The sequence below is a fragment of the Lynx canadensis genome, chromosome B2 (genome assembly GCF_007474595.2).
Source record: "Lynx canadensis isolate LIC74 chromosome B2, mLynCan4.pri.v2, whole genome shotgun sequence".
Classification (NCBI taxonomy): domain Eukaryota; kingdom Metazoa; phylum Chordata; class Mammalia; order Carnivora; family Felidae; genus Lynx; species Lynx canadensis.
This window is the reverse complement of record NC_044307.1, coordinates 15,011,800-15,036,050: the sequence shown is the minus strand read 5'-3', so window position 1 is coordinate 15,036,050 and position 24,251 is coordinate 15,011,800. Positions and strand designations below refer to the sequence as shown.

Below are 24,251 nucleotides of genomic sequence, written 5' to 3'. Positions count from 1 at the left end.
TACAGATGGCATTTATTCGTGTAACAGTTTCGATTTCTTCTCCAACTTAAAGTGGAATCAGAAAAGTCGTGCTAAGCATAGCTCATTACTCTTCTATAGATCTTGAAATTAAGTATTAACACAGTTCTTAAGTGTATTTATTTATTTTGAGAGAGACAGAGGCAGCACGAGTGAGGGAGGGGCAAGGAAAGAAGGGGAGAGAGAGAATCCAAAGCAGGCTCCGCGCTGTCAGTTCATAAGCCGACGTGGGGCTGGAACTCACAAGCCGTGAGATCATGACTTGAGCTGAAAGCAAGAGTCAGATGCTTAACTGACTGAGCCACCCAGGCACCCCAAGTATTACAAATTTTTAAAGTTCCTGTGAACTTTCATGTTTGAAACCAAAGTTGCAGTTTTGAAGGCTTAGGGCTTGACGTTTATACGGGGGCGCCTGGGTGGCTCAGTCGGTTAAGCGTCCGACTTCAGCTCAGGTCACGATCTCGTGGTCCGTGAGTTCGAGCCCCGTGTTGGCCTCTGGGCTGATGGCTCGGAGCCTGGAGCCTGCTTCCGATTCTGTGTCTCCCTCTCTCTCTGCCTTTCCACCATTCATGCTCTGTCTCTCTCTGTCTCGAAAATAAATAAAAACATTAAAAAAAAAAAAAACTTTATACGAAGGTCATTAGAATGGAAACTCTATGGGCACGGACTTTTTAAAAACAGACTTGTATTATGGTATAATATACAGGTGACCCTCAAACCACACAGGTTTGAATTGTGCAGATCCATCTACGTGGGGATGTTTTTTATACATAGTGTAAAACTTTTTAGAGATTTGCGACAGTTTGAAAAAACTCTCACATGAGCCCCGTAACCTAGAAATTTCTAAAAATCGAAGACAAAGTTAGGCATGTCGTGAATGCATAAAATACATGTGGGTTCTAGTCTGTCTTTTATCATTTACTACCATGCAAATTTATTGCAAAAAGTTAAAATTTGCCAGAACTTAGGCACACAAATGCAGAGCCTGTATGGTGCCATTCGTAGTCTAGAGCAAGGTAAACACATGTGAAGATACAGTGTTAAGTCATAACTACGTAAAACTAACTGTAGTGCACACGATACCTCTGTAGTGATTTCGTAGCCACCTCCTGTGGCTGTTGCCGTGAGCTCACGTGTTGCGAGTATCTGCTTAAAATATGGTGTGACACAGGATGTCTGGGTGGCCCAGTTGGTTAAGTGATCAACTCTTGATTTTGGCTCAGGTCACGATCTCACAGTTCGTGGGTTCGAGCCCCCTGTTGGGCTCTGCACCGACGGCACGGAGCCTGCTTGGGACTCACTCTCTCTCTCTCTCTCTCTCTCTCTCTCTGCCCCTCCCCCACTCATGCTCTGTCTCTCCCTGTATCAAAAATAAATAAAACATTAAAAAATTTTTAAAGGAAAGAAAAAATAAATCATGAAGCCATTGCTGCAGCTATACCAGCAGACGCAAAAACCTTGCACTTTGGATGAAATATGTTTGTATCTCGTATTGAAAATGCAGCTTTAGGGCGCCTGGGTGGCTCAGTCAGTTAAGCCTCTGACTCTTGATCTCAGCTAGGTCATGATCTCACAGTTTGTGGGTTTGAGCCCCGCCATCGGGCTCCACGCTGACAGCGCGAAGCCTGCTTCGGATTCTCTCTCTCTCTCCCCCTCTCTCTGCCCCTCACCCGCTCTTGCTTGCTCGCTCTCAAAAATAAATACATAAACATTAAAAAAAAAAAAAAAGAAAACGCAGCTTCTATACGGTTTCAGGATTGCCGTAAGAAAGGCGTACCTGTGTACTAAGTGGATTCGGGAGAAAGTGACATCATTCTATGACAACTTAGAGCACAAAGAAAGCAAAGGACCTAAAGCTGGAGACTTTAGTGCAGGAGATGGTTTGATAACCTCAGAAAGAGGTTTGGCTTTAAAAAATGCCAAGGTCAGGGTGCCTGGGTGGCTCAGTTGAGCGTCCACCTTGGGCCTATGTCATGATCTCAGAGTTCGTGAGGTCAAGCCCTGCATCAGGCTCTGTGCTGACAGCTCAGAGACTGGAGCCTGCTTCGGATTCTGTCTCCCTCTCTCTCTGCCCCTCCCCACTCACATTCTGTCTCTCTCTCAAAAATAAATTAACGGAAGCAGCTTCTGTCAACCAAGAGGCAGCAGACAAGTTCCCAGATGCCGTTAAGAGAATCATTGAGGAGAAAGGATGTCTGCCCAAACAGGTTTTTAACATAGACAAAAGTGCCCTATTCGAGGGGAAAAAATGCTACAAAAAACATTTACTAGTAAGAAAGAGAAGTGATCGCCAGGATTTAAGGCCAGAAGGGATAAGCTAACTCTATGGTTTTGTACAAACGCAGTCGGGTTTCTGATCAGACAGCCCTTCTCTAGAGAGCCGCTAACCCCCAAGTTCTGAAGGGAGAATATAAACATTCTCCTGTCTTTATCTTGTACAAGAAGAAGGCCTGGACACCAAGAATCCTTTTTCTGGGTGGGTCCCTGGTGAAGTATCTTTGATTTCAGACGGTACCCCGTCCCAGAACCCTGTGAGTTCAACACCGAAGGCTTCAAACTGATCTCCTCACCTCCAAACACAGCGTCTCTAATTTAGCCTCTAGATCAAGGGTCAGAAGGACCTTTAATGCTCACTACACACGGTGTCCTATGGAAAGGATTGTCAACGCTGTGGAAGGGAACCCCAACAGAGAGCGCCACGGAAGTCTGGAAGGATTTCACCAGTGAAGGTGCCATCGTCATTACAGAAAAAAGCCGCGAGAGCCGCCAAGCCCGAAACAATAAATTCCTGTTGGAGAAAAGTCCAGACGTTGTGTGTGACTTCTTGGGATTTATCACGCAGCCCTTCGGGGAAACCATGAGAAAGATTATGGGTCTGGCAAAAATGGCGGAGGGGCGGGAGGGAGGTGAAGGGTTTTAAGATCTGGATCTTGGAGAAATTCGAGCGCTAACAGACACACGCCAGAGGCACCCACAGGAGTCGACGTGATGGAGACGAGAGCCTCGGAACCAGTGCCAGACAATGAGGAAGAAGATGCAAAAGCAGCACAGGAGACAAACTGATGTTAGACTCGAGGGGCGGAGAGAGGGAGAGGGAGGATCCCAAGCAGACTCAGCGCCATCAGCATCGAGCCGGATGTGGGACTTGAACTCACCAACCATGAGACCATGACCTGAGCTGAGATCACGAGTTGGACGCTCTACCAGCTGAGCTACCCAGGCGCCCCGTGACTTCTTTTACAAGACGGACTTGGGCACTGTCCCTAAAGCGAATGGTGGAGGAAGAATTGGTTCCGCATGGAACCATTTTGAGAGAAATGAAAAGGCAAAAAAGTTGGGCAGAGATTACGATGTATTTCTGTGAACTCACACCCAGTGTGCCTGCCTCTCCGGCCTCCCCTTCCACCTCCCCCTCCGCTCCCTCCCCTGATGCCGCTGGGACAGCAAGACGCCCCCACCCCGTCCTCCTCCCCCGCCCCAGCCTTCTGGAAGGCAATGAGGATGGAGACTTTATGATGACCCGCTTCCACTTAGTGAATAATAAATAATCATGGCGCCACACAGTTGATAAGCCGGCCCATCGTGCATGCGTGTGTCTTCGTGTGAGAACCTCATAACCGTAGGGCTCAGACCATAGGATGTGTCTTGTGTCATCCCCGTTATCACCCAAGAATTCATCGTGTACGGCATCCTGTGTTCACCTGCATGGAAGTGCATCGCCCACCCGTACGGAGGCATAAAGTGAGTGATAGTTAACATGAGGTTCATAAGGTGTTAGTTTTCTCACGGTTCTCGAACGTTGCTTTCAAAGAATTACGGTACACTACAGTGAGCGTCTCTTACAATTTGAGAAACCGTGTATCAACCTATCATCACAGGCAAGTGGTTTTTTTTTAAGTGTTTCTAACACTGTGTTAGGAATATGATTGTGATACCGTATGCCGTAAAGACGTTATAACCACTCACCCAGCGTATGGGCTAGCTACCGCGGAGCAATCGTATCCATTTCAGTCATTGCTGCTGCTTCATTAGTGACGTATGAATTGTGTTATGGGTGAATAAATACGAACTTTTCACATTGCCTTTTACGTGTTTTTTAATGTTTATTCATTTTGAGAGAGAGAGAGAGAGAGAGAGAGAGTGTGTGTGCACACGAGCGGGGGAAGGGGAGAGAATCTCAAGCAGGCTTCACACCCAGCATGGAGTCCAGTGTAGGGCTCCATCTCAGGACCATGAGATCATGACCTGAGCTCAGATCAAGAGTCTGATGCCTTAACCAACTGAGCCACCCCAGTGCCCCTCTTTTATTTTTTGATGTCTACCGTTAGTAATATGTAGAGCATCTATAGTGTTTTGTATCATATATAAGAATATTGATGTAGATACTGACAGGTGATTCGCGTTGTGAATGGACAATGTACTTTGGGTATCGATACGTACAGTACTGTAAATGTATTTGCTCTCCCTTAGGATTTTCTTAATAGCATTTTCTTTTTTCTAGCATACCTTCGTGTAAGAATACATTATGCAATACACGTAACATGCAGAATGTGTGTTAATTGCCTGTTTATTTTATCAGTAAGGCTTCCAGTCAACAGTAGGCTGTTAGTAGTTAAGTTTGGGGGAATCAAAAGTTATACGCAAGATTTTTTTACTGCACAGAGGTCGCTGCCCTTTACCCCCACGTTGTTTAGGGGTCAACTGTACGTACAATAAAATTCACCAGTCTGAAGCGTGCCATTTAATGAGTTTTGGCAAGTGTGTCCCGTAGCGTAGCCATGACCATGATCATGGGCCCGGACTATAACTTCAGGCCTTTTGCAGTCATCCTCCTGCTCTCCCCCTGGCTCAGGAAATCCCAAGTTTTGGAGGGCAGGAAGTTTTGTCTGCCCTTTTTTTTTTTTTTAATGTTTATTTATTTATTTATTTATTTTGAGAGAGAGAGAGAGAGAGGGAGAGTGTGAGTGGGGGAGGGGCAGAGAGCTAGAGAACACAAGGGGGGGGGCGGTGGTGGGTGGAGACAGAGGCTCTAAAGCAGGCTCCCCGCTGACAGCAGAGAGCCCAACGCAGGGGGCTCAAACTCACGAACCTGGAGATCATGACCTGAGCTGAAATCAGACGCTGAACCCCCCAGGTTCAGGTTCAGACCGAGCCCCCCAGGCACCCTGTCTGGTTTACGCATTGCTCTATCCCCAGCTCCCGGGACTCTGGGACTCTGGCACACGTGAGTGCTTGGTAGACTTCCGTTGGGTGAATGGAGGCCATCGTGCATAGTTACTTCAGTGCACGAATTCCACATTTCGTAGGTAGTTTCTTGTTAAATGAAGGGCTGATGAAGCTGCCTTTCCTGCCCTATCACATGCCCCCGGCTGGCAGATGTTCAGGATGTTCCGTCCCCTCTCTGCTGCCCTCCAGGTGAGCCCGTGGCTGTAGCTGTGGGGATCGTTGCCGTAAGGATGAAGGAGTGGGGGAAGGAGGGCAGAGGGCCATTAGGGTCCCGGAAGAAAGAGGAGGCTCAGAAAGCAGCCGCTGAAGCAGAGAGGCAGGGGGTGGGGGGGCTCGGAGGATCTCGGGGTGCTTTGAGAGGAGAGGATAGTCAGAAGTGTCAAAACAGCTCAGGGTTTGTGGGGAGGTACAGGGTGGATGTCGATGATCCACGGCGTAGATGTTTGTTCCCCATTCGCTCCCCAAGTGAAGGCTGACACTATTAGCAGGTGGAAGAGCGACCTTCGAAGGTAAAACGAAAGGCAGAACACCACCACCACCGCAATGAAGATCTAGAATGTTTCCGTCATTGCCAGAGGCTCCCTTTTGCCCTTTCCTCATAGGCTCGCAGCCCCAGACAATGACTACCCTTCTCTCTTTCACGGTAGATGAGACTTTTCTCTCCTAGAAGAGGAATCGTACTTTAAAAATATATTTTTATATATTCTGTTAATATGTGCACTGTTGTTTTTTTTTTTTTTTGAAGTTTATTTATTTGGAGAGTGAGAGTGGGAGAATGAGGGAGGAAGAGAGAGAAGGAGAGAATCCCAAGCAGGCCCCGCATTGTCAGCCCAGAGCCCGATGCAGGGCTCGAGCTCATGAACCTGCGATCATGAGATGGTGACCTGAGCCGAAACCAAGCATCAGATGCTTGACCAACTGAGCCCCCGAGGCGCCCCTGTTCTTTCTGTGTGTAGTTGTGTGTGTGTGTGCGGAGCCATAATTATAGTTATAAAAAACTGAGTTTGTCAACTGTGGCCATGATCAATCGGGCATTTTGTATTTCACTTTTTTTCCTGCGTCAATGAAAGGGACCTCATATGTTTTGGGACTCCATGAAAAGAGTAGATTCAACCTGAATTACTTTCTTGCATAATATTGCTTTACTTCCTGGTCATAATTTACTCGAGTGGAAAATGGGACAGGTTGCATTATCCCTGCCTTGGAAGTGGGGAAATGAAAAGCAGTTTCTCCAAGGTCCCTTGTTGGTCCCAGGATTAGGACGGAGGCTGGCGCCCAGGCCCCTGTGCCCCGTCCCCCACACCGCGTGGGCCTAAGGCGGATGTGTTCCAGCTCGCTCCCCCCGGAAGCCGCCTGCCTCCACGTTCCAGAGCCTTAGTGCACCCTTCCTTCTCTGACTCGTGTCTCCTGTCTCACCCCCAGGACCTTGCCACCCCTCAGGCCTTTGCGCGAAACCCATCCCTGGTGTGGGAATTCTACCACTACCGGCGGGAGGTGATGCTGAGCAAGGAACCGAACCCCGGGCACCTCGCCATCGCTGAATGTGAGGCCCGGCTGCGTGGGCAGGGCCGCCGGCTTGTGGTCATCACTCAAAACATCGATGAGCTGCACCGCAAGGCTGGCACCAAGAACCTTCTGGAAATCCACGGTGAGGCGCCCTCGCGTGGGGAGGGGAACCAGACTTCAAAACATGCGTCCTGCCATTTCCCACCTGGACCCACCGAACCACAGTCTGCACTTTGACAGGACACCCAGGCGTCTGGTGTGCGGGTCACGCGGCAGAGACGCGAGTGCCCAGGGAGGCTGGCGGGAAAAGGGAAGTGTGGGCCATCGAACAACTTACGGCTTTGGCAGGAGCCGCCCGGGAAGACTCTGGCATTCCTGGGGGTGGCCGTTTCCTTTCCCCGCCTCCCCAGCTGGCCTGTCCCCTGAGGCTGAGCCTCTGCCCAGCTCTCAACAGATCAGTGACCAAGCCCGCCAGGTTTGTGACACCTGTGGAGTTTGTCTTACGTCCCGCTGGCTTCCCTCTGCCCTTGATGGCACCGTCTCCCTCACGTCCTCTTTAATCCTCTCCCTCCTTTGAGCTCACGAAAAATCTCGTAAACTCAGACAGTTTCACGTTTCATTCATACAAGAGCATAATCCCAAGGGCATTTGTATTTAAGAGTCTACAAAACTTCCATCCCAAGCAACGCATTGCCAATTGTGGAATTTCCAGCAGTGGTGACCCAGGGGGGAATGTGGCTGGTTTCCTTGGGTATGCAGTGAAGTTGCCTATTTTTGCCTGGGATAACGGAAACCGAGCACTGTTCACTTGGGTCCCGTCCCTCTTTTGTGCCCTGGCCATAGTCAGCCACCTGCTGACCCAGTGTCTTGTTGGCACCTTCTCCTGCTGGGTCTGGGCCACTGTCCATGTGGCTCGTCTCGTTTCTTTACGCTATCAGAACGCAGGCAGTGTCTCTTGCCATGTATAAATGTGTCAGATGGGGGTGTTAACACCTGTCTTGGTTGTTTGAAGGATTAAATAAGACGATATGTACATATTATTAGTTGGGACTTACGGGGTTGCAAGCGATAAGAACTCTCTTCTAATTTAGGTAAAAACAGGTGCGCCTGGGTGGCTCAGTTGGTTGAGCAGCCACCTTCGGCTCAGGTGATGATCTCACGGTTCGTGAGTTCGAGCCCTGCGTTGGGCTCTGTGCTGACCATTCAGAGCCTGGAGCCTGCTTCGGATTCTGGGTCTCCCTTCTCTCTCTGCCCCTTCCCTGCTCACACTCTGTCTCTCTCTCTCTCTCTCTGCCTCTCTCTCTCTCTCTCTCAAAAATAAACATTCAAAAAAAATTCTGATTTAGGTAAAAAAAAAAGAAAGCCCCTTCTTTCATCAAACTAAAGATGCCACCAATTTTTAACATGTATCGTGTTTTCAGTGTGACCCTCGCAAAGGAAACAGTCTGCCTAAGCCATCATATTTTATTATCCCTGAGCATTGTTATTTTGCACTTACCGAAATGGCCTACTAAAACTTACATAGACACAGATTTTTAGAAACCGTATCACCCTTGCACATATAAAAAACAGTGAAATATAAAAATGCACATATGAAAATGAGTGAAATAAAGTGGTTAAGATACTTCTCACGTTCCGACTCTTTCGAATCACTTCTGAATGACTCCAAGGCGTCAGTGTTTTCCAGGCGTGTTTTCCACGCATTTCCTAAAAGGCTGCTCCCCGCTCGTCTCCGGGTTCCCCTCCAAGCTGCTGACGCACATCCTGGAAGTCTGATATTGGGCCTTCCTGGGTCGACACCAACAGGTGTCGGGGGGAATGTTCTAGACAACCACCCGAACTCGTTTTCTTCCCCCAAATGGCCCTTTGGTGGTTTGTGGGCTGAAACATCCAGGGCTGGCCCTTGCCCCAGCAGCCCCTGGGGAATAACAGCCATGTCCCCACACGTTTCAGCCATCATCGTTCTCCTGTAACAGGTGTGCCAGCTCTGACGGCCTGTAACAGGCTCTGACGGCCGCCTCACATCCGTCCTCCCGCCGGGGAGCGGTCGTAGGACACATGCGATTTCAGAGATACAAACGTGGGGGAGAATGGCCTTGCCGAAACTGACAAAGTAGGGATGTTGTCTCACAGAACCCGGGAGTCCTGGGTTGGAGTTGATGTCGTGAGCAACAGTCTCTTCTTGCTCTGCCCCCCGCCCCCCAGCTTTGTTGACTCTTTGAATAAAACCTCACTTCTCCCCGTGCATGCGGTCTGCCTCCGTGCGCCAGGCCAGTGAAGGGAGCTGTTGGCCGCTCTGGGCACCTTGCTTGGGTCACATACCTCCCTGTGACCGAAGGCCATTGCCAGAGGATTACGGTACCGTGATTGGACCAGTCGGGGGCGTGAGCCTAAGCTTGTATTTGGGGATGGGATTGACAGCTCCACCCACTCGGGATAGAGGAGAGCTGGCTCCCCGAGGAAGGAATACTGGGCAGAATGGAGCAGTGGACGTCCACTCTGGCGCGTGGTGAACATTTAGTGAATCGTGGTCACCGTCGTTGCTTTAGCTCAATAAATGGGTTGCTAGTTTTAACAATTACTTGCTTCATTTGTTAGTTGCTTATGTATTTACTGAGCTGCTTTTGTAGAAAGACTCAAGATTTGTTGAGTCGACGGTAGGATTTTGCCAATACATCCAGCGTTTTGAGCCTTCGTCAGTCATGTACCTAGTAAACCGCGCCCTTGGGTTTACACTGGCTTCATGTACCCTACTGACCACCTTCAAGTCCGCCTCAACATCAGGATCATTTGAGAGCTCCTTAATCATGCCGTAAGTCATTTTATCTGTCTCTCTCCCTTCCAGATTACAAAATCCAGGAGGCAGATGTCCGTGGCTCAGTAGAACTGCGTGCCTTTGGATTTCCCTTGACACCTAGGGCAGGCCCGTTTGTTGAAATGAACGAATAAAAACTAAATTCTGTTGTGCCCCTTTAGACATGGAGACAATTCCTTCTAATTATGCTAAATTCCGGTCTTGTTTAACTTGTGTTTTTCAGGAAGCTTATTTAAAACCCGATGTACCTCTTGTGGAGTTGTGGCGGAGAATTACAAGAGTCCCATTTGTCCAGCTTTATTGGGAAAAGGGTAATGACACTGCTCTACGGAATGAGTGTACTTTGTTTTCTCTTTTAAGTTGAACATAAAGGGAAGGAAATTGAACAGTAGCCTAAGATTCCTGTGGATAGTTAGGAGAAATGAGACTAGATTACAGTACAGCCATAGGATAAAAGAACTATTTTGCTCAAAATTTACAATGGTAAGTGAAAACCACAGGACCTAACTCTTATTTAATACGATCCAAACTTCATATTTAAACACATGCACATACACACACACACACACACACACACACACACTCATACTCATGCAAACACACGCACACCCCATGTGGGTATACCTGGTATATAGAGATAACAGACCAGAAGAAAAGACAACAAAATATTAACAGTGATTATCAAGAATAGTGGGGTTATGGGTGATTTTGATTAGTTCTTTATATCTTTCTGGAGTTTTTCTAACATTTCTGTGATGAGCATGTACTGTTATAACTAGGGGAAAAAAATAAGACTAGACTTGAAATATTGAGAAAAAATTTACCTGGCCATTTAAAAAAAATTAAAAAAAATTTTTTTAATGTTTATTTACTTTTGAGAGAAAGAGAGAGACAGAGGTGTGAGCAGGGGAGGGGCAGAGAGAGGGAGACACAGAATCCAAAGCAGGCTCCAGGCTCTGAGCTGTCAGCACAGAGCCTGATACGGGGCTCGAACTCACAAGCCTTAAGATCATGACGTGAGCTGAAGTTGGACACTTCACCAACTGAGCCACCCAGATGCCTCTTACCTGGCCATTTTAAATCAGGATAAATTATATAGGTAATATATGAATCCAGTATCCTCCCAGAGGATTCCAATGATGATGTATACAGTGCATATCAGGAAGCTCCCCTTAACATCCTGGTGGCTCCGCCCCCTCCCCACATGCAAATTCCCTTTTCTGACATAAAATCACTGGTTGTTAACTGTTTGGTGTCTGCCCTTCCAGTACCCTTCTAAGTCAGCTTGTATTAACTATGAGTTTGGGAGCTGTATACCGCCAGGCGAATATACAGACTTACGTTATGTTTTCTGTCTGTTCTTTGATTATACCAATCTCATTGTTTCTTTACTAACATCACTTACTCCAGGGCTCCAGAACCTGAAGCTCAGGATGCCAGAATCCCAGTGGAGAAACTTCCCCGGTGGGTAAAAATCTCTGATCCGTATTTGGTTTTCCAGATGGAAATAAAAAAAAAAACAATCAAAATCTAAGTTCATTTGCTGAGATGCCTCTTAAGTGCACAAATGCAGACGGACAGGGGCCAAAGGTTGAAGGTGAACCACCCCAGGGCTAGGAGAACCACTCCCTTCCCGTCCCTTTTTTGCTTTGCACTGTCCCTTTTTGCTTTGCACCGTGGTGGGATAATTTGAGGCCTGGAAAGTTTCTGGAGCTGTTATGCCCCAGCTGCTTACCTGGTGCTTACGAAGCGTAGAGGCGGACGTCTTGTGAAAATGTTAGCTGGTATCATCTTCATTCTCCTCCTTGTTGTGTGTTATTAGCCCAGGGCAAAGGAGGCAGTAAAAGGTCTTGCAAAAGTGAAATTATAGGACCAAACAGGATTTTTGCAGATAAAAAAAAAAAAATAAGAAAAGCCCTAGAGAAAGATTTTTGTGTCGGTTTTTCAAAAGCAGACGTTACAACGGCATTTCCCAAAGTGTTCTTAGAACACTCGATCCATGTGATGTTGATGGACGTTACTTAAGAAATGATGTTATGTGTTCAAATAAATATGGAAACCATAGAGTAAACAAATTTGAAGTATGTTTGCTTTACTGCAGGACTTCTCAGAGCATTTAATACACCAGAGTACACTGTTCTTTAAAGAATAGTTATAATTTGTGAATATTTCACTAGTTTATTTAACCACAGAACCCTATTTGTTATTCTTTTCAACGTTTTTTAATTTAAGTGTTTTATTTACTTATTTTGAGAAGACGGAGAAAGGAGAGTGAGTGGGGGAGGGGCAGAAAGAGAGGGAGAAAGAGGATCCCAAGCAGGCTCTGTGCTCTTAGTGTGGGAGCCTGACTCGGGGCTCGATGCCATGACCCTGAGATGATGACCTACCTGAGCTGAAATCAAGAGCTTGGTGCTCAACCGACTGAGCCACCCAGGCGCCCAGAACCCTATTTATTATTCTTAATAAGGGTTTTTATTACTGAATTCTAAAGTTTGATCTAAAACAATAGGGAATCGTGGGCTGTTCTTGAGAAGATTATTTATGATGAAAGTGAGGTTTGGGAGGTTGTTGTAGAAGGTCTACGTAAGATGACCCACAGGCAGTGGGGAGCGGAAGAAGAGGAAGATGGCGAACTTGGCCGTGCCCAGGGCAAGAGAAGGGTGAATCTGAGGGAAAGTGAAAGGGGGACACAGATGCGACTAGCAGGTGGCTGGTGTGTTCGAGGCAGGGCTGAGCCTGGTTCCTCCCGGCTGCCATGCCGAAGAGTGCGATGGCGTAGCTGGGAAAGGGAAAGCTGTGGTTAAAACCCCACATCCAGCCGAGTCCATTTGATCAATTGGCTTCATCCGAGATTCATGGATCGGACAGCACCCCACGTAGCAGACAGAAGCTCCAAGGAGCTTCGCACAATGGAAGACGTTTATAGGTGGAAGACGCAGGGCGAGGAAGTTCTTCGGACAAAGAGGGAATTGTTTCGGGCAAGGTCACCTTCCTTCTGGGGACCCAAGGGGTGTTTCAGGCGGGTTACCCCACTAGTGCTGACCAAGTGGCTCCAGATTGACTGGTTAAAGACCACAGGCCCTGGAGAGGCTGGATATACAGCTAGGTTAGGTACTAAGTCTTGGTTTGCTGATACGGGGCTTATCCCATGGGACTCCATTTTGGGCCGGTGGTCTCTCTTTTTTAACACGGTTTAGAAAGAGAATGGTAAGGTTGGCTGAAACACATCTGTCAACATATCAGCCCAGTGCATCCGGACAAAATGAAAGCTTTAGAAGGGCCTGACTATTCAGAATAAGCTCACATGGTCTGGAAGGGGAGGGAGGGAGGGAGGATAACAAGGAAGAGGGCGACAGACTTGATTTGGGGTAGCCCCTAGCCTTCCTCTGATCCAGTGGGACAGATCTGGCAGGGCAGGTGTTGGGGTTGGGTGAAGGATAATGTTCCCACAGGTGTGAAGAGGCGGGGTGCGAGGGCCTGCTGCGACCCCACGTGGTGTGGTTTGGCGAAAACCTGGATCCTGCCATTCTGGAGGAGGTTGACAGAGAGCTGACCCTCTGTGACTTATGTCTAGTGGTAAGTCATGCCCTCCCCTGATCCTCGAGATTTTCCGGAACACTGGGACTGGGGTGGAGTTTGTTGTGTTTTTTTATGTTTCCTTCCTTCCCTCTCTCTTCCCTTTCCTTCCTTCCTCCTCTTCCTACTGTGTGTGTTGAGAGGTTTTGTACCGTACAGAAGAATTAAGAAACAACGAATACGAATTGATCGTAAATGTGAAACTGCGGAAGACCATGTCTTGGGCTTTGCAAAGACACTCCCCTCCTGCCAAAAATAATGAAAAGAGCATGTTATTGGTTCTGATTTTGAAAGTAATACATGTTCATTATTACATTTGAGAAAACACAAAAAAGTGTAAGATTATAAGGAGGAAATTAGAAATCACCAATGATTCTACCATCCAAAAATAGCCACTGTTCATTTTAGTGTATTTTTTTCCTAGATCAGAGGTGAGAAACTGTGGCCAGTGGGCCAGATCTAGGCTGCCACTTGTTTTTGTAAAAAAAGTTTTATTGGAACACAACCATGCCCATTCTTCTATGTATCGTGTATGGCTGCTTTCACACTCCAATGGCAGAGTTGACTATTTGTGATGGAGACTGTATGGCTTATAAATCCTAAAAATATTACTATATGGCCCTTTCCAGAAAAACATTTCCCCACTCCTGGTCTAGACCTTTTATTGTGCAGATGTATACATATGGTTAAAAATTCAAAAGTGCGTTCATACTGTATGTTCTGCTTTGAAACAACTTTATTCATGTAGCGATTCACCGGGCATATTCCGTGTCAGTACATCCACAAATCTGTATCATCTTTTCATTGGCGGCATGGTATTCTGTTGCATGGATATACAAGGATGTATTTAACCAATCCTCCATTGTTGGACATTTAGGCCATTTCACATTTTGATATTTTAAATAATGCTGTAGTGAATATTCTTTTTTTGTTGTTAATTTTTTTTTAACGTTTATTCATTTTTGAGAGACAGAGAGAGACAGAGCATGAGTGGGGAAGGGGCAGGGAGAGAGGGAGACACAGAATCCGAAGCAGGCTCCAGGCTCTGAGCCATCAGCACAGAGCCTGATGCGGGGCTCGAACCCACGAACTGCGAGATCATGACCTGAGCCGAACTCGGACGCTCGGCCGACTGAGCCACCCATGCGCCCCTGTTGTTAATTTTTTTTTTTTTAATTTTTTTTTTTTTCAACGTTTTTATTTATTTTTGGGACAGACAGAGACAGAGCATGAACGGGGGAGGGGCAGAGAGAGAGGGAGACACAGAATCGGAAACAGGCTCCAGGCTCCGAGCCATCAGCCCAGAGCCTGACGCGGGGCTCGAACTCACAGACCGTGAGATCATGACCTGGCTGAAGTCGGACGCTTAACCGACTGCGCCACCCAGGCGCCCCGTTAATTTTTTTTTTAACGCTTACTCATTTTTGAGAGACAGAGAGAGTGTGAGTGGGGGAGGGGCAGGATCTGAAGCAGGCTCCAGACTCCGAGCTGTCAGCACGGAGCCCGATGCAGGGCTCGAACTCACGAACTGCGAGATCATGACCTGAGCCGAAGTCAGACACTTAACCGACTGAGCCACCCAGGCGCCCCTGTAGTGACTATTCTTAGACATAACTCCTCACGTACTCTTCAAATCATTTCCTTGGGACATATTTCCTAGAAATGGAATGAATTAGACAGAGGGTGTGCATATTTCAGGGTTTCCTTAACACATCTTTAAAAGCAGAAGCACTTTCTCATGGGTACACATTCATTCAGCCAGTATTTATTGAGTGCACCCCAGTGTTTCAGTGTCTGTTCATCACCAGTGCTTAAATGAGAAAACCTGGTTTGTACAACATGTTCTGGCCTTTCCATTCTTGTAAAGCACACTTCCACATATGTATCTATAGGGAAAAACCTGAAAGGATGTATAACAGTGGTTATCACAGGGTAGCGGGAGTATGAATAACGTGAGTATATTTTTTCTTTGCGTTTTCTAATGTTAAAAAAAAAAAAGAAAAAAACGAACATGGATTATTGGCATTACTTCACAGAGCAGAGACAAAACCGAGCCCTTGATCTGCCATTCTCTCCATTTGTGCTCCCTTTTCCCTAGCACATTCTTCTAGTGATCAGCCGACAGGATGCCTCTTAACTCCCCATCTGTCCCTTGGAAGCTCTCCATCTGTTTCATCCAGCTAGCTTTCCTCACATCTTGCAACCCTAAACTGGCCTGAGTTTATGTAAGGTTTTCTGGAAGAATGTTTCCTCTCCCCGTAGTGTGGTCATTTGTCTGTTTCCATTTGTTTGCTTTGTAGGTGGGAACTTCCTCCGTGGTTTATCCTGCCGCCATGTTTGCCCCCCAGGTGTCTGCCCGCGGAGTGCCAGTGGCCGAATTCAACATGGAAACCACCCCAGCCACGAACAGATTCAGGTACAGGGACCAGGTGGGAGATGGATGGTGCTGAGCACGTTTAGACACGTTATCTAAACAGATGTCACCTATGGGTCTAATTAGAAAAAAAAAGAGAGAGAGAGAGAGATGGAGACACACAGAGTATATGTTTCCTAATTTGGTCGGTCGTTGCTTTGACGGAAGAACAAAATCTTCACTGTAGACCAAGGTAGCTATGTCTTTTTACAGGGAATTTGCCTTAGGGCTTTTGGGGTTCACATTTTGAAAGTTCTTCTTTGATTAGCGTTTTGAAAGTTCTTTGATTCCCTAGGCTTTGCTGTCATTCGTGTGTTTATGTGAGATTTAGTAATGGCATTTCAGTATAGGCGAGTTGAATACCCAGCACAGCTGGGGAGATGCCCGTACACCCTCATCACTCTGTTCTCACTGCGCGGCGTCCTGGGTGAGCTCCTCTTTGGTCTCATTGCCAAATAATTGCCAAGTTGCCACATATCCTCAATATCAGTACTTGGGGCCATGCCACGATACTGATCCCTTCTTCCACACTGTGGAAAGCGGAGACCATCAGAGTATGCGTTTTGGGGGTTCTGTTTTGTCCTCACCTTCCTTTTGCTTTCTTTTTTCACCCTGGCTGTTGTGTCTTCCCTTAGTTTATACATTTTTATCAGTCTGCTTAATTCCTTTCTAGAATAAGGTAGAACATGAAAAACTCTTAAAGAAATATGGATAAATGGAAAACTTCACTGAAACTTATTTTTTTTTAAAGTTTTTAGTGTTTATTTATTTTGAGAGAGAGAGAGAATGAATGGGAAAGGGGCAGAGAGAGAGGGAGACAGAATCTGAAGCAGGCTCCATCAGCAAAGAGCCCAACGCGGGGCTTGAACCCACGGACTGCGAGATCATGACCTGAGCCGAAGTCAGACGCTTAACTGACCGAGCCACCCAGGCGCCTCTGAAACTTCTTATCATTACTTCAGCAGTTTTCACCTCAACAACATATTTTAAAAATACCGACGGGGGCGTCTGGGTGGCTCAGTTGGTTGAGCGTCCGAATTCATCTCCGGTCATGATCTCATGGTTCGTGAGTTCGAGCCCCACGTCGGGCTCTGTGCTGACAGCTTAGAGCCTGGAGCCTGCTTCAGATTCTGTGCCTCCCTCTCTCTCTGCCCCAACCCACTTGCATTCTGTCTCTGTCTCAAAAATAAATAAACATTAAAAAAATTAAAAAAAAAATACCAACATGTGGGTACCACCCAGGAGGTTCTGATGTAATTGGCCTGAGGTGTAGCCTGGGCATCGTGATTTTTATCAGCTTCCTAGATGATTCTAATGTGCAGCCACGGTGAGAACCAGCATTCTGAGTCTTCATTGGGATAAAAATGTGCCACAGACTGTGTGACTGTCTTCAGGTGACTTGGCCGAATCTAGTCTCCTCCACGTCTTTTTAATCGGCCACGGTTTGTGTCCTCAGTCCACCTCTTCATTTGTGTGTAAGTGGTAGGAACGAGGAAGACGTCCCTTTAAAAAACTGCCTTCGATTATAAAACTGATTCTTTGAAAACTCCCCAGGAGAAGAAATATAGAAGATGAGAATATGTGGAAGGACATTCATGTTCATGGACCAGACAAGTTAATATAGTTACTATGGCAGTGCTCCCCACCCTGATTTACAGATACCGCTAGTCTCTATCGAAATTGCGGCTGGCCTGTTTGCTGAAATTGGCAAGTTGGTCCCAAAATTCATACGGAAATGCAAGGGACCCAGAATAGCCGAAACAAAAAGAATGAAGTTGAAAAACTCACACTTTGCAGTTTGGAAAGTTACCATGAAGTTACAGTTACGCAGACCGCGTGGCGCTGGCCTGCAGATGGGCACATAGGTTAGCGGGACAGAATCGCGAGTCCAGAAATACACGTAGGTTAGCGGAACAGAATCGCGAGTCCAGAATACACGTAGGTTAGCGGGACAGAATCTCGAGTCCAGAAATACACGTAGGTTAGCGGGACAGAATCGCGGGTCCAGAAATACACGTAGGTTAGCGGGACAGAATCGCGGGTCCAGAAATACACGTAGGTTAGCGGGACAGAATCGCGGGTCCAGAAATACACGTAGGTTAGCGGGACAGAATCGCGAGTCCAGAAATACACGTAGGTTAGCGGGACAGAATCGCGAGTCCAGAAATACACGTAGGTTAGCGGGACAGAATCTCGGGTCCAGAAATACACGTAGGTTAGCGGGACAGAATCGCGGGTCCAGAAATACACGTAGGTTAGCGGGACAGAATCGCGGGTCCAGAAATACACGTAGGTTAGCGGGACAGAATCGCGAGTCCAGAAATACACGTAGGTTAGCGGGACAGAATCGCGAGTCCAGAAATACACGTAGGTTAGCGGGACAGAATCTCGGGTCCAGAAATACACGTAGGTTAGCGGGACAGAATCGCGGGTCCAGAAATACACGTAGGTTAGCGGGACAGAATCGCGGGTCCAGAAATACACGTAGGTTAGCGGGACAGAATCGCGGGTCCAGAAATACACGTAGGTTAGCGGGACAGAATCGCGAGTCCAGAAATACACGTAGGTTAATGGAAAAGAATCGAGAGTCCAGTCAGCGTGTGGCCAACCGATTTCTGGAAAGGGTATGAAGACAACTCAAGGAAAGGACAGTCTCTTTAACAAGTGGTGCTGGAACAGCTGGAGAGCCACCTGCAAAAGAAGGGACTGGGACTCTTTCATCACACCACCTGCAAAAATTAGCCCAAATGGGTCATAGACCTAAACATAAAAGCTAAAAATGTAAAATACTTAAATGAAAATATAGGAGTAAGTCTTTTTGACCTCGAGTTAGTCAAAGCCTCCGTGATACGACTTCAAAAGCACAAGTAACACAAGAAAAGTGGATAAATCAGGGGCGCCTGGGTGGCTCAGTCAAACATCCAACTCTTCGTTTTGGCTCAGGTCATGATCTCACGGTTCATGAGTTTGAGCCCTGCATTGCCCCACATTGGGCTCTGTGCTGACAGTGTGGAGCCTGCTTCGGATTCTCTTTTTCCCTCTCTCCTTGCCTCTCTTTTTCTCCTCTCTCAGAATAAATAAATAAACTTTAAGAAAAAATGGATAAATTGGACTCCATCAAGATTAAAAACCCCTGTACTTCAACGGACCCCATCCGCAAAGTGAAAAAGACAACCTACAGAATGGGAGAGAATATTTGCAGGTCTAATATTTGATATGGGACTTGCATCCAGCATATATAAAGAGCTCTCACAATTCAATAATAAAAAGACAAACAGTCCAATTTAGAAATGGACCGAAGATTTGAGTAGACGTTTCTCCAAATATGTACACAGGGCCGATAAGCATATTGAAATATGCTGAACATTATTAAAATTAGGGAAATGCAAATTAAAACCACCATGAGATACCACTTAATAACCACTAGCATGGGTATAATAATACAAAGTGTGTGTGTGTGTATATATATATATATATATATAATAAAGTAACAGGTGTTGAAAAAAGTGGACCTCTCACCTGTTGCCGGTAGAAATGGACAATAGTGCACCTGCTTCGGAAAACAGTCTGGCAGTTCCTCGAAAGGTTATGTACAGAGTGAATATATGATCCAGCAATTCTCTTAGGTAGACAGCCAAGAGAAATGAAAACATACATCTACTGGGGCACCCGGGTGGCTCAGTCGGTTAAGCGTCCGACTTCGGCTCAGGTCAGGATCTCATAGTTTGTGGGTTCGAGCCCTGCATTGGGCTCTGTGCCGTCAGTGCAGAGCCTGCTTCGGATCCTCTGCCTCCCTCTCTCTCTGCCCCTCCCCTGTTCTCGCACTCTCTCTCTCAAAAGTAAATACACATTAGGGAAAAAAGGGGCACCTGGGTGACTCACTCGGTTAAGCATTCAGCTCTTGGTTTTGGCTCAGGTCATGATCTCATGGTTTCATGAGTTTGAACACTACGTCGGGCTCTGTGCTGACAGCACAGAGCCAGCCTGGGATTCTCAGTCTCCCCCTCTCTCTGCCCGTCTCCCACTCGTGCTGTCTCTGTCTCTCCCAAAATAAATTAAAAAAAAAAAGAAAAAGCAAGAATGATCCAAATGTCCTTCCGGTCCTCAACTGATTAGTGGAGAAACATAATTTGGTACATACATATCAGGGAATATTATGCGGCCATGAAACGAAATGAAATGCTGATCTGTGTTACAACATGAATGACCTTTGAAACATTCTAGTGGGTGGAAGAAGCCAGACACACAAGACCACACATCATATGATTCTGTTTATATGAGATACCTAGAAATCAACCGAGATGGAGGTCGATGAGTGCTTGTCTAGGGTTAGGGCAGGGAGGAACGAGGAGTAACTATAAATGGAGACACGTTTCCTTTTGGGATGAGAAAAAGTTGTCTAATGTGGATTGTAGTGATGGTCATATAATTCTGTGGATATACTAAAAAAAAAAAAAAAAAAACACGTTAAATTATGTTTTAAACAGCTTATACGTGAGTGATAGTTAAGCTATCCTGCTCAGAATTAAGTTATCTTCTAATGTATGCCCCGAAAAGTAGACATTGGACCTCTAACACGCGTTGTGGCCTACACAGGTAGCAGCTGTACTAGCCTGAAGCATTCTAAGAAATGTCGGAACAGGCAGTTCAGGCCTCTCGTCTGCTCGAAAGAACATCAGGGTGGCTCAGTGGCTTAAGTGTCCAACTTTGGCTCAGGTCATGACCTCACGGTTCACCAGTTCAAGTCCCGCGTCGGGCTCTGTGCCGACAGCTCGGAGCCTGGAGCCTGCTTCGGATTCTCTGTCTCCCCCGCTCTCTGCCCCTCCCCTGCTCGCATTCTGTCTCTCTCTCTCTCTCTCTCTCTCAAAAATAAACATTAAAAAAAAAAAAAAAAGAACATGAGTATTCTCCAAGAATGGGAAAGGACAAACTTTGTTTCCTTCTTTTTTTAAAAAATGTATTTATTTGTTTGAGGTGGGGGTGGGGAAGGGCAGAGAGAGAATGAGAGAGAATCCCAAGCAGGCTCTGCGCCATCAGCAAGGAGCCTGACTCGGGGCTTGATCCCACGAGTTGCGAGATCATGACCTTACCCCACTGAGCCAGCCGGGTGCCCTGGGATAAACTTTCTGCAGGAGGAAGTGAGCTCCGTCCCTAGTCCCTTTCTTCTAATGTGGTTTATTTTCAGTCCTGTGATCTCCAGCTCACCTCTAAGAAGTATAAAGACTGAAAACAAAACCATCATGGTAGGAAAGTAACAAAATGCAGTTGGGGGGGGGGTGGAGAAAAGAAGACAATGAAAGGAGAGTGTTCGCACAAGCCAAGGGCTGGCCCTCTACCTTTCATGCCCCGGACTGACCGGCAGGGACTGGCAGGCATTGTGTGTGTCTTCGTGTGAGAGGAAATTGAACCTGCCAGTTGTCCCTGCAGGTTGAGAAGAGAATCGTGGCGTATAATGACATCATTGCATAAGCGGGGCCTCCTAACACGACAGACCCGGTTCCGCCGCTGCTCCGTCTCGGCCCAAATCTTGGAAGCCTTGACCAAGTCTGACAAGCTACCCAGTGACCAGCACCTACCACAAGAACCGCCTTCCGTTCGTTCGTTCCTCTGGCAGCTGAGGCTGGCTGTACCACCAAGTGTGGCAATTTTCCCAGATGGGTGTAGCTGACGGGAGAAGACAGTCGTGCTTCTCTCTAGGAGTCCTCAAAGGTGGCATTTAGGAGAGACGTAGGTGACCTTCTCACCCCTTCTCAGCTTTTCAAACGGGGAGCCAGGGCTGGGGCGATCGAGTGTTTGAACACACAGCTCGACAAGGGCAGGATTTTCTCTTAACAGCTCACGCGTGATAGATTTTGGTTGGATTTGACTCCGGGTCGGTGCTCCGCAAACTGCCTCCCGCAGGCCGAATTCACCCGCCATCTGCATTTGTAAATAAAGTTTTATTGGCACTCGGCCGTGGCCCCATGTTTATAGCAACAGAACTGGGCCGTTGCAACAGAGACCGTCTGGCCTAAAATATGCCTTCTCCGGCTCTTCACAGAGAAAGGCTTTGCCAACAACTACTGTAGGTGAATGAGAGAAACAAAAGCTGGGATAATGTCTCCTTTTAGCCTAATTTTCCTTATTGCCTAAATAGGCGGGGCAGGAACGCGGGCCACACTTTGAACGTGGATCTCACAGGACGTCTTAGGCCGAGCACGCGTCGATTAGATTCTTTGCCCCAATTCTCACGTAGAGACAAAGTCACAGAATTTGCCTCCCACTGAAATGTATTAATGTCCTCAGGGTGTTCATCAGTTCCGGTTTTGTTTTTGTCTTTGGTCCCATCCCCGCTGGTGGTCGCGGATGATTTCTGACAAGCCATTACGGTTGGTGTAGACACGAGCCACTTTCAGCTTCGGCTTCTGGGTCCTTGGCTGTTCACTCAGCGCCGGGGTCCTTGGCACGTGAGGGTCTGTGCACTTGCTGAGGCAGAAATGAGGTTTGCTTGTCAGGAGGCTGATGCGTTGGGCCGTCCAAGTCCCCTGGTCCCCTCCCCCCACCCCCGTGCCCTGTGATCACCATGTCGTTCATCTTGGAATTTCTCTAAACTTTGGAATTTAGTTGAAGTCCACAGGTGTTCACTTACTAAGCACCTGTAGTGCCCTAGACACGGCCCTAGGTGCTCAGGCCAGGGTACGTCAGGACACCAAGCAAAAAAATCTCTTGTGTGAACGTGACCCTCTCGTGGTGGAGGCAGACGGTAAGCAGTAAAGCAGAATAAACGTGCAAAGACCGTAGCCGGTGAGCAGCTGGGCCGGAGGCTGTGGCAGAAAGCAAAAGTCGAATTGGAATGGAGCAGATAGGTTGCAGGATTCAGCTGGGTAGTCGGGGCAGGCCGCACTGAGAAGACATCTGCGCGGGCTTGGAGGCGATGAGAGAGTGCGCTAAGGGGACTGTCTGGCTAAGAGCTTTCCAGACATGGGACCACCTGGAGCAGAGCCCCCCCCCCCCCCCAGGACAAAGCACGCCTGGGAGGTGTGAGGACCAGCACTGAGGTCAGTGTGGCCGGAGTAGGGGGAGGGAGGGCGAAGAGGTGGTCAGGAAGGTCAGGAAGGAACTTGTTTTGGGGGGGCGAGGGGAGGGGAGAAAGAAAGCAAACTGCCAGTAGAGTTTATAAGTCCGAGTTCTTAGCTAGAAAATGTTTTGTTTTTTTTTTTTAACATTTAATATCGAGAGACAGAGACAGAGCACGAGCATGGGAGGGGCAGAGAGGGAGGGGGAGACACAGAATCCAAAGCAGGCTCCAGGCTCTGAGCTGTCAGCACCGAGCCCGACGCGGGGCTCGAACTCACGGACCGCGAGATCGTGACCTGAGCCGAAGTCGGACGCTTTACCGACTGAGCCACCCAGGCGCCCCTAGAAAATGGTTTTATAAGGGCGCCCGGGTGGCTCAGTCGGTGGAGCGTCCGACTTCGGCTCAGGTCACGATCTCGCGGTCCGGGAGATCGAGCCCCGCGTCGGGCTCGGTGCTGACAGCTCAGCCTGCTATGGATTCTGTGTCTCCCTCTCTCTCTGCCCCTCCCCTGCTCGTGCTCTGTCTTTCTCACTCTCAAAAATGAATAAATGTTAAAAAAAAAAAAGTGGTTTTTTTGAAACCGGTTTTCTAAATTGCTTTAATTATGTATTTGCTCAGCAAGAGTATAAAGAGTATACTTTTAAATTACGGTTGGCCACAGTGGGTAGGAAGTCCAGTGCTCCCCCTGGCTGCACTGAGGGTGGGTAGGAAGGGCCCTAATCTTGGTTCAGGCAGTTCGGCTCCTTGTTGGTCTGTTCATCAAAAAGTCACTGAGAGTAAGAACAATTTAAAAGGCACACATATATGCCTTAATAAAGCATACTTAAAGATACCTAACGAGATTTAATTTTATTGAATGAAAAATATTTTCGTTTAGAGCAAAACACTGTGCATTCATTTGGTTTGTCTCGCTTTGCTTGACGGAGCTGGAGGCCATTTCTCTGAGCAGGGGCCTGCTGATCATGCAGTCGCCTTTCTTGCATGAATCATGCTCTTAATCCTCCCAGCGTCCCCCGCCCCCCCAAGCCCCTGCAGATAAAAATCACCCTAACCCTTGGGGCGCCTGGGTGACTCAGTCGTGGAACGTCCGACTTCGGCTCAGGTCATGATCTCACAACTCGTGGGTTCGAGCCCCGCGTCAGGCTCTGTGCTGACAGCTCAGAGCCTGGAGTCTGCTTTGGATTCTGTGTTTTCATTCTCTCTCTGCCCCCTAACCCACTCGCATTCTGCCTCTGTCTCTCTCAAAAATAAATAAACATTAAAAAAAAAATCGGGCGCCTGGGTGGCTCAGTTGTTTAAGCATCTGACTTCGGCTCAGGTCATGATCTCGCGGTTCGTGAGTTCGAGCCCCGTGCCGGGCTTGGTGCTGACAGCTCGGAGCCTGGAGCCTGCTTCAGATTCTGTGTCTCCCTCTCTCTCTCTGCCCCTCCCCTGCTCACATTCTGTCTCTCTCTCTCTCTCTCAAGGATAAATAAAAACATTCAAAAAAAAATTCTTTTAAAGTCACCCTAACCCTTATTTTGTAAAACAAAACAGACCACCAAAAAAACAGTCCGATCCCAAGGCTCTGGTCTAGACTTTCTGAATCAGACTTTCCGGGGCGAGAGGACTATTTGTTTATTTGACCAGCAGCCCAGGTG

The 24,251-nt window shown here is 47.5% G+C and overlaps 1 protein-coding gene across 7 annotated transcripts in view; it reads left to right on the top strand.

Moving 5' to 3' along the window:
- SIRT5 (sirtuin 5) overlaps positions 1-24,251 on the top strand; it is a 40,740-nt gene that overhangs the window by 11,528 nt on the left and 4,961 nt on the right. For 6 of the 7 annotated variants that reach the window (XM_030314817.2, XM_030314818.2, XM_030314816.2 and 3 more), the window contains 5 exons: positions 6,667-6,892; positions 9,789-9,876; positions 10,976-11,029; positions 13,018-13,141; positions 15,442-15,557. In XM_030314817.2, coding sequence (XP_030170677.1) covers positions 6,667-6,892; positions 9,789-9,876; positions 10,976-11,029; positions 13,018-13,141; positions 15,442-15,557 — 608 coding nt within the window. The remainder of the gene's footprint in view (positions 1-6,666; positions 6,893-9,788; positions 9,877-10,975; positions 11,030-13,017; positions 13,142-15,441; positions 15,558-24,251) is intronic. The other variant, XM_032593110.1, reaches the window with a different exon arrangement.